At 42.1% G+C, this 13,171-nt stretch overlaps 1 protein-coding gene across 7 annotated transcripts in view; it reads right to left on the reverse strand.

Annotated features, from left to right (window-relative positions):
* Positions 1-13,171, reverse strand: part of PLD5 (phospholipase D family member 5) — a 366,553-nt gene that overhangs the window by 159,056 nt on the left and 194,326 nt on the right. For 5 of the 7 annotated variants that reach the window (XM_070501563.1, XM_070501562.1, XM_044762832.2 and 2 more), the window contains exon 3: positions 9,190-9,358. The exons of 1 other annotated variant lie outside the window; for it this stretch is intronic. In XM_070501563.1, the coding sequence (XP_070357664.1) occupies positions 9,190-9,358 (169 nt within the window). Of the gene's footprint in view, positions 1-9,189; positions 9,359-13,171 lie in introns of those variants that run through there. One more of the 7 variants, XM_070501565.1, reaches the window with a different exon arrangement.

A 13,171-nucleotide genomic window follows, 5' to 3' on the forward strand; every position in this document is an offset into this window, starting at 1 on the left:
ACCAGACTGCAGGCTTCCTGAGGATGGGCAAGAGGCATGATGGATCAAAACACAAATGATTGTAACAGAAAATGTTAATAAGATCATTTATGAAAAATCTTAAGGATAGCTGTGAACTCAACTTGACAAAGAAAAGGTTTATAAGTTAGATGAAACAAAAGCCCTTGTTTGTTGGTTAACCTACAGTGACGGGGTCAGTTAGGGGGAATATTGCCAGGAAGGAATGAGCAGGCTACGAGACAGGGCCTGGAGACCTGAGTCACACACGGATGCAGCTGCCTGACGGCAAAGTGTATTCCACCAACACCAAAGTGACATCACTGAAGACTGCCTGGTCATAGGGATCTTTAATTAAAAAAACAAATACTAAGGAAGCAAAAACCAATGAGCCAATCAACCAACAAAAATCAGCAGTGGCTATAGGTTTGAGAAGACCACATTGCTTCTTATGTATTCAAGATTCAAGATCAGTTGTCCAGAGGGATCTTCAGTTCATGGACATCAAATTCATTGAAAAACAGATATACGTAGATATTTTTTAATCTCAGCAAATATAGACTGGGGATATTGATTATTTTTTATTAAATGACACTGTTCTAAGATCAAATATATCACAATCTTACCAGATAACAAATGTGATGGTTAATTTTATGCATCAACTTGACTGGGCTAAAATGCCCAGAGAGCTGGTAAGTCATGGTTTCTGAGTGTGTCTGTGAGGGTGTCTCCAGAAGAAATTAGCATCTGAATTAATAGACTAAGCAAAGAAGATCACCCTCACCAATGTGGGTGGACATCATCCCACCCTTTGAGGGCCTGAATAGAATAAAAAGACAGAGGAAGGCTGAATTTGCTCTCTGCTCCACCTGGGACGTCTATCTTCTCCTGCTCTCAGCGCTCCTGGTTCTCAGTCTTTGGACTCAAACCGGGACTTCCACCACCAGCTCCCTTGGTCCTCAGGCCTTCGGACTTGGACTGAATGACAGCACTGGCTTTCTGGGTGTCCAGCTTGCAGACAGCAGATCATGAGACTTACTGGCCTCCATAATGGCATGAACCAATTCCAATAATAAATCTCCTCCTACACATATAAATATGAGGAGATAGACATGGATATATCAGATCTATATCTCTATCTCCATCTATAACTATCCTAATGGTTCTCTTTCTCTGGAGAATCCTGACTAATATGGCAAGTTTGCCAGATGGTGATAGATCAAGAATTTCAGGACAAATGGAGAGATAAAAAAGGTACTCTTAAGCCTGTATAATTCTTGTAAATGATGCTTTTTGGGTGTTAAGGGAGGGGTTAGTCCTTCCAGATCTTTACCAAGGCTGAAGTGGCCTCCTGCTTCACCAGGAACAGAGCAGATACTATTGAAAGGATGCATTAACCAAGAGATGCTTGAGTAGACAGGTGAGAGCAAGACTCTGTGTGTAAGGATTTGTGATAAGTCAAATGAAAGTCAGAATTCCACGTGAAGATAACTTGCCTAATCCTTCCTATCTACCCAGAATCTCACATTTGTAGAAATTATACTCCCTTTTAATTTTATAAGATGATCATCCCAGTTTCTAGCACAGTGTAAGGCCTGTAATATGAACTCATTATTCATTAGAACAATTAAACTTACTTAAACTAGAGCCGTAGTGTGTATCCAAATACATGAATGTGAATGCAATGTTCACGGTAATAACAGACAGTTACATAGGCACTAAAACGGTCAAACACTGTTCTACACTCTTTATATATACATTAACTAATTTGTACAAAAATCTGTAAGGTAGGTTCTATTATCACCTTGATTTGGTTGATGAGCAAATTGTGGCACAGAGAGAACTCAGCATCTTGCTCAAGGTCACACATCTAATAAGTAAGAAAAAGGAAGTCTAAGCTACTCTCCTGGCTCATTTCTACAGTCTTTCTAAGAGTCAGTCTACCACTTACTGTGGGGAGATAGGATCCTGGCTTGTGTTTTCCAAAATGACTGGATCATTGAGCTTTCCCACATGCTACTCACTAAATCAAGCAAATACTGTTCAATTCTAAAAATCATAATTTTTCAAAATTAAATCATTGCGATGTATCATCAGTTGGCAAGCATGGCTCACTGTAGACCGATGACTAATTGATTTCACCTAAGCACATCTCTTTACGATTCAGTTATTGCGGTTCATTAACTATTTTATTAGGTTCCCACAGTGAACTCATAGAGAATGGGATTTTTTAACCCAATGAATTAGGTAACTCTACTAATAAGCCTTCATGAAGTCACATTTCCTGGCTTTTCCTGAACAGTCTTGATTTCATAAATCCCCATCATCATATCCCATAAATTAGCAATCAAGTTGTCCTAGGAACTTCAATATTTCAGGGTCTAAACTCATCATCCGAACAGAAAGAAACAAAACCCTTTGCCCGACTGTGTATTTTTATTAAATCTGAAAATGTGGTTACCATGGGACTGCAGATCTCACCAGCCCTTAACACGGCTGTGATACAGAGGAAGGTCACTGGGCAGTTTCTTTCATCCCAGAAAGAAACAAAGACAGAGATTAACATCGCCCAGTGGGAGGTAGGAAAGACAAGATGAGTTTTTCAGGGTGGGAATTAAAACAGCAACCCTCTGGCGCCACAGTTTAAAAGTGCATTTTAATTAATGTGTCGGTTTCTATGCAAATGAAAAAAAAAGCAGGCATTCATCATCCTGTTAATAAGGATGATCATTCACTCTTAAGACATTGCATCTCATCTAGAGGATGCAGACGTCATGTGCCACGTTTATTTGTGTCCCTTTGCTGCTGAGCTGGGGCCTGCCTGCTACTGGCTGTACCACCACTGGGTGTAATTTGCTTACAGATGCATTATAATAAGTAGATGGGCCACTTTTCGATTATAGTTCCTGTTTATCTATGTGCCATTTATGGTTTCCATTTAGGACTTTTCAGGATCTGTTGGTTTTGAAGTAAATGTCACGTTTGACTATTCTACTCCAAAATAAAAATATTTTCTTTAAAAAATATATATTCATGGAAAACAAGCTGTGAACTTGAGCCAATTTTTATTATACTAGAACATCTTAAAGAAAATTTAAATTAGCACACGTGAGTAACTAGGGTGTGAATCTTTTTTTCTTAGCATGTTTTTGTATGCAATAAACCAATCAATGACTAGATCCCAATATTTATAAGGTCTTGGTAAAAATAAAAGCATGCTCACAGGTCCGAAGATTAGCTACCCAGAATTTGAAATGTTGGGTAGAGTCTTGAATTTCCTATTCCATTTGAAAGATACAATCAGTAAAATTTAAATCAAACAGGCTTTCAACCAGTGCCTTCTTTTTTTAGGCATGTTAAGACTTGGTGGCCTGAAGAGAACAGGATACAGGGGTCCTTAAACTGCACCCGTAGAGAAGAAGTTGGCAGCAAGGATCTGTGTTTCTCTCTCCACTCCTGATCTCTGCAGTTATCCCCCACCAGCATGGAGAGAGGGGAGAAAGGAGGAGAATCAGGCTCTTTAAAAGCCCAAGACGTGATATTTAAACAAGTTCTCCGGGGCCCTTTAAATTCTAAATCTTGTTGGGAATATTGCTCTAGAGGTTGAGGGTCGGATGAGGGGAGGTGGGAAACGGAGCAAATCAGGCACCAAGCCTTCTCGCCTGCTTTCTCTCTTTAAAGACCACAGTCCATGCCTGGTGCTCCATCAGGGGGTACTAAATGCATGGGATTCCCCAGCAGCCGTCACTTGGCCGTGAACGCACCAGAAGAAGAGGAAAACGTCCACTATCTTGCTGAGGTAGGAACCCTCCAAACATGTCATCAACCTCACCCCTTCCTGTTGTTCCCCATCCGCAGAGGGCTGACACTCGGGCCAAGCACAGGCAGCAGCGGAGAGCGCTGTTCACCAGATCAGCCCCACAGCCTGCTGGAATCCATTTAATTTCCAAAGCAAGTAAAGACCCTCTATCCTTGATGTCTGCAAATGCGGATCTCCCCTTAGGAAGAAGCAAAGTGAAGTTAGGCTCAATACTCTCCAGAAATCCAACTCATTTTAAACTGGAAAAGAGCCTGGTGCTGTTAGGGGAAGGAGGGCAGCAAAGAGGCATTTTTTTGGCAAGAGCAGTACCACTCTACTGGAAGACATCAGTCCAAACTGGGGTCTCCTCCCGAAGGGCTGCTGTGTGAGTTCAAGGTTCGCCAGGCGAGAGGCAGAAGAGTGAAAAATTCCATGCGTTAGCAATAGGCCAGTTGATCAAGAGTGACTTGAACTGAGATTCTAAGTGTTAACTTCTTTCCACATCAATAGCAACCACTTAAATTCATTTTAAAGTCACACAATTGACAAGTATTCTTTCCTTGACCAAACTCTAGCCAGGCTCCTCTGAGCCCTCTTCTCCTCCAGGCCTCAACCTTGGCCTATAAAAACTGCCGACTCTCAGCACAAATGATTTCATCCACCCTGTCCTGCCTCCCCGCCTCCTCCCAAGTTTAAAGGGCTTGAGCAAACGCTCACGTAGTCTCTAACAGCTCAAGGCCGTATCCTTAGGATGACTCCCTGCAGTGCCGGCCTGAGCGAGCTGGACATTGCCAAGAGAATGAACTGTCCGTTCCAGCCAACACCTGGAGATGCGGCCCGGTCTGCCAGCCTCTGCGGGAGGGAGGAGCCTAACTTTGATGAGTGTCAGTTAGCAAACCCAGGTGGGCTTCCTGTGGACCAACCCCCGCTTCCCACGTTTCATAAATTTCTACTTCCCTGGCCCTGCTCGAGCTTCTGCCATTCCCCCTCCCTACTTCCTCGTTCTTCCTGTAAAATGCCCAGTTGTCTCTGCACAAATCCACGTTGAGTTCAGTTCTCCATTCCCTCTTGGCTACTGCCATAGTACATTATTGATTAAAATCTCTCCTGACCACTTTAACTAGGTCTGGCTTTGTCTATCTTTGACACGATCCATTCAACTACTCAACAAGTATTTACCGAGCACCTGGTATGTGTCAAGCACTGTGCTAAGCACTGTCATGCAAAACAGACCTGGAACCTCATTCATCCATGACTCCACTGCCCTGTGAGCAGCACTGAATACTGAATATGACTTAACATCAGGAACCATGACCCGGAAAGGCTGTGTCATTCCCTAGTCACCCATCTCCTACCAGATCAGCCTGAATACCTAGGAGAGTTTGCTGGGCTCATAGAGCCAGAGGTCAGAATGGTTTCGCTAGCACTTTTCAAACGTTTTTTAGCACACTAATCACCTGGGGATCTTGATGAAATGGAGATGCTGATTCAAGAAGGGCTGGGGTGGATCCCGAGATTCTGCATTTTTTATAAGCTCCCAGGAAATAAAGAGGTTCCTGGCCCCAGGGACAAAGTTTGAGTAGTGAGAGTTTAGTTTAGCTCACACCTGAAGGACTAGGATGAAAGGTCAAGTTAAAGGGAAGGAGAGGCCAGAAGGCCTCAGGCTGCTCCCGAGCATCATGTCCACCTTAAGGAAGGGGCCGGATCGCCCATCCAGGGACTCTGCTTCACCGATAAGCCATCTGAAAGACTGCACACCAATCCCCAGGGCTGACCAGACTCACTGTGTGCTCCTGTCTATTGCCTCAGGCCCCAGAATTCCCTTGAATCCCGCAAATGGACTTCATGGGCATCCCTGAAGGCTGTAGGTTCCCTAGGACCTCCAAGCTCAACCAACTTTGAATCTATATCAATTATAGGAATGCTGGAAGCCAACCAGGGTTGAGGGCAAGGTCAGAGAGAAACAGTAGCCTAGGAGAAAAATGAAGCCACTTAACAAAGATCACTTTGTAGTCAGACAGACAAATACATCATTCCAGAGGCACAGCATATTAGAAAAGAGTTCATCCAGGTCGCCAAGTCCAAGTGTAAATGCAATCTTCCCACCGTGTGTTTAACACACCTGGCTCAGCTCTTCAGTGATGCACACGAGATGGAAGGGAATTGTTGATAGCCCGGGGCTCACACAGCATGGACGCACACTGCACAGCTCACGAAGTCAAACTAAAACTTGCAGTTCCTGTCCAAAGGCCATGTGCTGGTCGTGTCTAGGCTAAGGAAATAAAACTTGAACTATCTCCTCCTCACACCACCAAACCCACTATAGCAGGTTGTTTCCAAAGTTGGCTGCCAGCAATTCCTCCAAGTCATACACATGCACGCTCCTCCTGGAGTCTACTGTTCCCACCTCCCCCGCCCCCTGCCGAATGTGGGCTGGCCTGGTGACTTGCTTTGACTAACACAATGTGGCTAAAGTAATGTTCTGGGAGTCTAGGCATTAAGAGGTCTTGCAGTTTTCACTTTCACCCTCTCGGGATCCAGCCGCCCTGTAAAAAGATAGGGGTAGATTATGGGATGAGAGTCCACCTGGCGAGAATGAGACCTGACCAGCCCTCGGACAGTCCAATCTCAGCCGCTCCCAGCTAAACACACTGCATGAGTGATCCCAGCCAGCACGACTGGAGCAAAACAACTGTGCAGCCAACCCGAGAATCATAGGAAATAATAATAAATAAGCTCTGGAGTTGTTATGCCACAAGAGATAATTGAAATAGAAACTACCGTAGCAAAAACTTAAAGCAGGTGGCATTGTCCTTGGGACTGGGTGGTGGTGGAGGCTGCAGTCTCATTCTGTTACTCAAGGCTGGAAGAACAACAAAGAAGTTGCTTTCAGAGCCTTGAGAAAGTAATGGTAGAATGTTTGGCAACACTACTTATAAGGGAGAAGATAGAAAACATAACTAATGGGCATGTGGATCTGGCTGGGGAGATTGTTCAGGCAGATTATCAGAGTTTGAGTGATATCTGATAAGAAAGAACTGTTTAGTTTTCATGCAGAATTTTGAGAAAATGTAGAGAATTTAGGACAGTCTCTCAATTCAGCAAAATATTCTCAAAGTAAGAAATGGCGTGAGGGCAAAGATCAAATCAAAGTCTTGGCTGGGAGACTCCTGGTTGAGACCTTTCAAAGACTGAAAATGGTGGGTGCCCCACAGACCCTCTCAGCCAGAAAAAAGGGCTCCAGCAGTTTTAAGGGTAAGGCCCTGAAGCACCTTGTGCCACAGTCCAAAGTAGAGGGAGATCCGTCTATAAATTATTTGTGGGTGTGACTTTTTGCTAATAGAGTGGGTTATAATTAGGTACATAGAAAGCCTACAAAGTTTTTAAGTGGTTGGATCACTTTGGACTAAAAGGGGCAGAGAGGGTTTAAGATGAAAAGAAGCCTCTGGGGCTTCCGATTTTTACCGGCAGGAAGCCAACTATAAGAAAGTGCATCCAAAGCAAACACAGCTATTTCTCATGGAAAAGGAAGAACCACACGGAGGTGGAGCAAAGAGCTCCCGAGAACAATGGCTAGGACAGCACTCCTCAGGAGCAGAACTAGATTCTGGTCTAGAAATATTCCCTGTTCCCCAAGTTTGGAAAACTGGTGACATGTGCAGGGCTGGATTCCAAAATTACTATCGAATCATGACTGATATGTGACCTCCATTTCTCCTCTTTTCAATAGAAGGATCTATTGTAATCATCTTATCCCTGTCTCACCATTGTATGCTGGATGGAATACAACTTGTCTTTTCAGTTCACAGGTTTCCAAATCAAAAGAGAAACCCCATGAGGAGCCTTGTCCAGACCCAGACCTGATGCAGATGAAGAGATCCTAGACTTTGAGCCTTTGCTGTAAGGCAATGGCAATTTGGGAGGGTGAGAGGAGTGCATTTTGCATATGGAAGAGATGATACTATGGCCAGAGTGGACTTAGTATATAATTTCCAAAGATGCTTGCCAACAATTCTCCTTAGTCCCATATGAACACTACTCCTTCTATCTTGGATTTGTGACTTGCTTTGACCAGGAGAATAGGGTGGAAACAACATTCTGGGATTCTAGAGCCCAGGTCTTCAGAGGCCTCACAGTTTCTGCTTTTGCCCTTTTAGGATACAACCACTGTGTAAAGAGTGGTAGTTTACTGAATGATGAGAGACATGCATAGAGAGAAGTCCAGCCAGCCCCGAGACATTCCTGCCACCCCAGGTAAGATGCCAGATATATAAGGAGAGTCATCTTGGATCCACCAGCCCCAGGCAGGCCACCCCAGCCAACACTGTGTGGATCAGCAACGAGTTCTTTCCACCAAACCCTGCCCTGAATCATGAATAGATAAGTGATTGTTACTTTTTAGATCACTAAGTTTTAGGATGATCTATGCAGTGATAACTTCCTGAAACATCTACTTAAATATAATCAGTAGAAAAGGGCAGAAAACAATTAGTAAATTTATTCAACTCTTTAGTATGGCCTTTGTAGGTTGTTATTTGTTTTTGCCTATTTTCTGATATCATTTCACTTTAAAACAGTATAACTGAATAACAGATTTCAAAGCACAATGAGGTAATGATTATACACTTAATGACAACACATTTCGTATACAAAGAGACAAAACTGAATTTATCCTTGACCCATACAGGACATTTAACCATAGGCCGTGGTCACACACTTGGAGAAAACAGCCACGATAGCTCACTACAAACTCATGGTCATACCACATAAAGAAAAACACACTAAAGATGGCCAGGATCATTTTCCTTTCTCCAGGACATTTCATTCAGAAATCACTTATATCATTCAGTCAGTTTTCTAAAAGCTGTTTTTGTACTTAGCACATTTCTTTTTCATCTTCACTCAAATACGACAGAGTCGAGAAGATAACCTCTATAATGGAAAGTTTGACTCCACTATTAAGAAAAGTTGGCTCTGGGTCCTAAGGGCAAATTATGACATGCATTAACCAAATAAACGCCTCAGCAGGCAGGTATGGAATTAGAACTGTAAACATGCAGGTTGTGAAAGCAGAAGTCTGAGGCGTGCCATCAACAGATAGCATGATGTAAATGGTGCCCCGTGAAGTTGTCCAATACAGCCATGCTGTATAGAGAGCCTGTGGTATGCAAAGATGAAACATGATTTGCCCTTGAAAGCCTGGCATTCTAATAGGAGCTAAGTGACATGTGATCACCAACGGCACATACATCTAAATGTAATGAGGTCCATGTACTCCGGGTGAAGGTAGACTAAAACAATGAGCTTGAACTTGAGGAGTGGAGGACCAGAATACTAAAGAGTGTAAAATGCACACAAGTAAAATCATCACATACATAGAGGATGCAGCTTACCTGACATGCTGATGGATGACTGTGGTTGAGATCCCAATGGGAAGACACTATGTCAACAGACTTTTTGGCCATGTTGAGTAAATTCATCCAGCCTTGGAAAAGTGATAAGTGAAATGGTGCATTTTCTGAATAGTTAAGGCCTTCAGGAATATTTTCCACCAGGGCAATTCTTAGAAAAGATTTTGAAAAACAAACAAAATCTAGTCAAATTCGAAGCCATAGATCTTTATACATGCATACAGAGACATCTGAAAAATACTCTACTCTTTCTGAATGGATACAGGCCTCATAATTTACATCTTCCATCAAAGGCTTCTGACTTTTCCTCTGTGCTACTCTACTGTGTTCTGAGCGTTTACACTGTCTCTCCCCCCTTAGCACTCATAGTTCACAAAATCATGGTATGTGTCCCTAATGTCCAGTTTCAAATTAGCCTTGAAAAAAAATTCAGTCTCCCACATAAGCGTCTTCTTCTAGTAATATATTCCCTTTTTCCCTACAGCAATGCAATTCCTACATAAGATACTACCCCTGTGAGCTATTTGAGACCATAAATTCAGTTTTGCATATCTCCAGTTTCTAGCACAGTGTTGGGCATATATTAGAACTAGTTTAGAAACCAAAATATTATTAGTTTTATTACTATCAGGAAATGAAAATAATAAATGCTATTATTATTGCTTAACACCTCTGCTGATGCTTCCCAGCCTAAGGGATAAAATGATACTGAGAAGAAAATTTAAAAACCTGCCTGGTGCAGGGCTTTATTAAAGCTGGAGATAAGGAATGTATACAATAATAGTAGTAATTAAGGCTAAATAAACTATAATTAGCAATATCCTAATAAATGCTTTCTCTTTTTATGCTTCCTTACATATTGACAACATTTCACTGTCCCTGGCTCTCCTTGGTGTTGCAGCTCAGGCTATGCGGTTTTCACTTCTGAGTTAGCCAGGTAACACATAATGTTTTAATAAAGGAATAAACAATTTTTTCTAGCTTAACAAATGTAAATTCTCCTGCAACTCTGGATGGGAAACTCCAAACTCCTATGGAGACACCTGTAAGTGCTTCCAGAACAGAGATCTGTTTTATTCATAGCTGTGCATCCCCAATGCCCAATGCATAATTAGGACTCAAGAAATACTTATGGGATGAATTCCAGCTTCCAACAGGGAATCCAGTACTTCTCAATAAAACTTTTAACTGTTTCCCTTAATGAGACTCGTTCCATTCACCCAGTTTTAGAAACAAAAACAATACTTTTAGTAAAATGTCCTTGTATATTTGATGAACATTATAGTGAAAGGGAACAAAATCTGCCACCCCAAAATGTGTCTCTTTAACGAGGATTATTTTAGACCAATTATTTTTAAGAAACAACAGACTCAGAAAGTTTTTCTTGTTACTACCTCCTTAACTGCCTAAAAGAATTTAGATAAATGACCTATAACAGGAACAGAGTTATCACCAGGGATGTCTACCAAGAATATGGGCTAAGTGTGGTGGGGGAGACTCAGCAAGGCCTAGAGATCAGAGTCCTCTCCATATCCCATTATCTCTGCAAGGCATGGGAACAGTTGTTTACCAAACATTTGCTTTTCCATCTCATTGTGAATTGCCTTCCTCTCCTTTGAAGCCCAAACCACTACCCCCAACATTCTCTTTTGTCTTTAGCTGAAGATGGTATTTAATGTAAGGGCTTTGGCCATTTTGGCAAGCTGCTTGGTTTCCTTGGGTTTCTCCCATTTATACATGTTATTAAATTTTGTTTGATTTCTCCTGTTATTCTGTCTCGTGTCAATTTAATTCTTATACCGGTCAGAAGAACCTAGAAGGGGACAGGAAAATTTCTTCCTCCCCTACAATAGCCAGAATGGGGTTTGGGTGTATGACCCAGAGACATTCACAATTTTGGGATCCCATTAACCGCCCCCCCCCCCCACAATCAGCAACCTAATTTAGCATTTGTTAAGCCTTTATAAGCATAGCAAAAGCAAATCATTGTATGCAACAGAAATGACAATGACCAATCTCTCTAGTCCTCTGGAATTTATAATCTAGTGAAAGAGCCTGTCCCATACATAATGATTCAAAGAAAAGGTAGACTCTAAGAAATGGTGAAACAAGAGTAAGAAATTTACTTAGATGGATAATGCATCATCTAAAGTACCATTGGAGTGCTGGCAGGAAGGAAAAATTAATTCTGGTTGGGAATATCTGGAATTGGAGGAAGTGGGACTTAAAATGAGTCTTCAAAGACGGAACTTTTATGGGAGAGCTGGAAGAGAAAGATATTCTAGGTAGAAGGAAAAGCTCATAAAATATAGTGTATTTGGATATTTGTGAGTTGGTGAGCCAAGGGGAGTGGTAGGTAGGAGAATGAGGGCAGGAGCTTGCAATGGTGAAGAAGACTGGTGGCATCTGTAGGGATCACATTGTAGAAACTGTGAACCATGAAAAGGACTTTGGACTTAATTTTATGCATTTGGGAGCTTCCAAGTGTGTTTTCTGGGGCTGACTCTGACAGCACACCTGTATACGACCAGAATGGAGAAAAAGGAGACCAGAAGATTACAAGCCAGCAGAGTAGATGCCATTGCAAAAGCTCAGGAAAGAAAAACAGGAAGTTTGAATCAGCTCAGTGGGAACAAAAAGAGGCATGCATGTAATGGAGACTCTAGAAACCAAATCTTAAAAAGATTTCATGTTTGATGGGTGTGAGGAACAGGTAAAGGAGAAACAGGAGTCAATGATAGTCTGAGATTTTCTTGCAAGGCCACAGTATCTTCTCTTAGTTGGGCTACTACAACCACCTCCAGTGGTCTCCTTACATGGATTCCTGCCCCTCTCCAAACCATTTTCCATACTATAGTTGGGTTAATCATTTAAAAACATAAATCTAAATATTTAAAACTATAAAGATTTATATTTATAAAGATTTAAAAATATAAATCTTTGCTGCCTGATTAAAACTGCCCCACTGTCCTTAGGATGATGTCACCTTCTAACCCCCAACAGCGTTGATAAGTGTTTACCAATCTGCCCTGCCTCTTTGCAGCCTCACTGGACTCAAAAGCCCTCTTTGAATTTTACACCAAAGCCACAGCAGACGTTTTTTCCTCCTTCCCTGCTAGTTTCCCTAGACTTTGGCTTTTCATAGTTTTTTTTACCCAATCCCAATTCCTAAACTGCTCGTTAAGCTCTCAATTAAGCTTCAAAGTCCTAATTTAAACATCACTTCTTCTGATAGGCATTCTTATACTTCAGAACTGGGCTAGATCCCCCTTATTATCAATTCCCACAGTGACCCGTTCCTCCTCTTTCAACCTACTCATCACTCTTGAAATTACTTGTTCAAGGTTGACTTTCCTTGAGAGGCTGTAGGGTGTATGAAGGCAGGGACCTGCTCTACCGGTTAAGTATTGTTGCCCCAATCCCTAACATATTGCTCAGGCCACAGTAAATGTTCAAAGAACATCTGCTGAGTTTCATTAAAATCTGAACAGCTGGGAAGCTGGAGGGAGGTGGGGTCCATTACAACTGACAAGGAATACAGGGAAAGGAGGTAGACTGGGGATTGGGAGAGATTATCAAGGGGAAAAGAAGAAGAGAAAACTTGCCCAAAGGCTAATGTAGGGGAAATGCCTGCATTTGTCTGGTTGGTAGAGTGTGAAACAGCGAAGAAGATTCAGAAAGGACCCTTAGAGAGGCAGGAAGACAAGAGAGGTCAGGTCCAGCAGAAGGCGGTGTTCAAGAAGTCAAGGTTCTCCACAGAGGGTCCAAAAGGCGGAGAGAGGGGATTTGTTTTTATCTACTTCAAAATCGTTGAAGGCAACAGACAGAGGCTGAAGGTGGCTATTTTAATTCCATCCACATTTAAAGCCCAATTATCTATGTTAACAGAAACTAGACATAGCATGAAGAAATGACCCCAGATAATCAGCGGTTTCAGCCTCCCTTACAACTAATGAATATATTT

Source organism: Equus asinus, chromosome 30, assembly GCF_041296235.1.
Source record: "Equus asinus isolate D_3611 breed Donkey chromosome 30, EquAss-T2T_v2, whole genome shotgun sequence".
In the NCBI taxonomy this organism is placed as follows: Eukaryota; Metazoa; Chordata; class Mammalia; order Perissodactyla; family Equidae; genus Equus; species Equus asinus.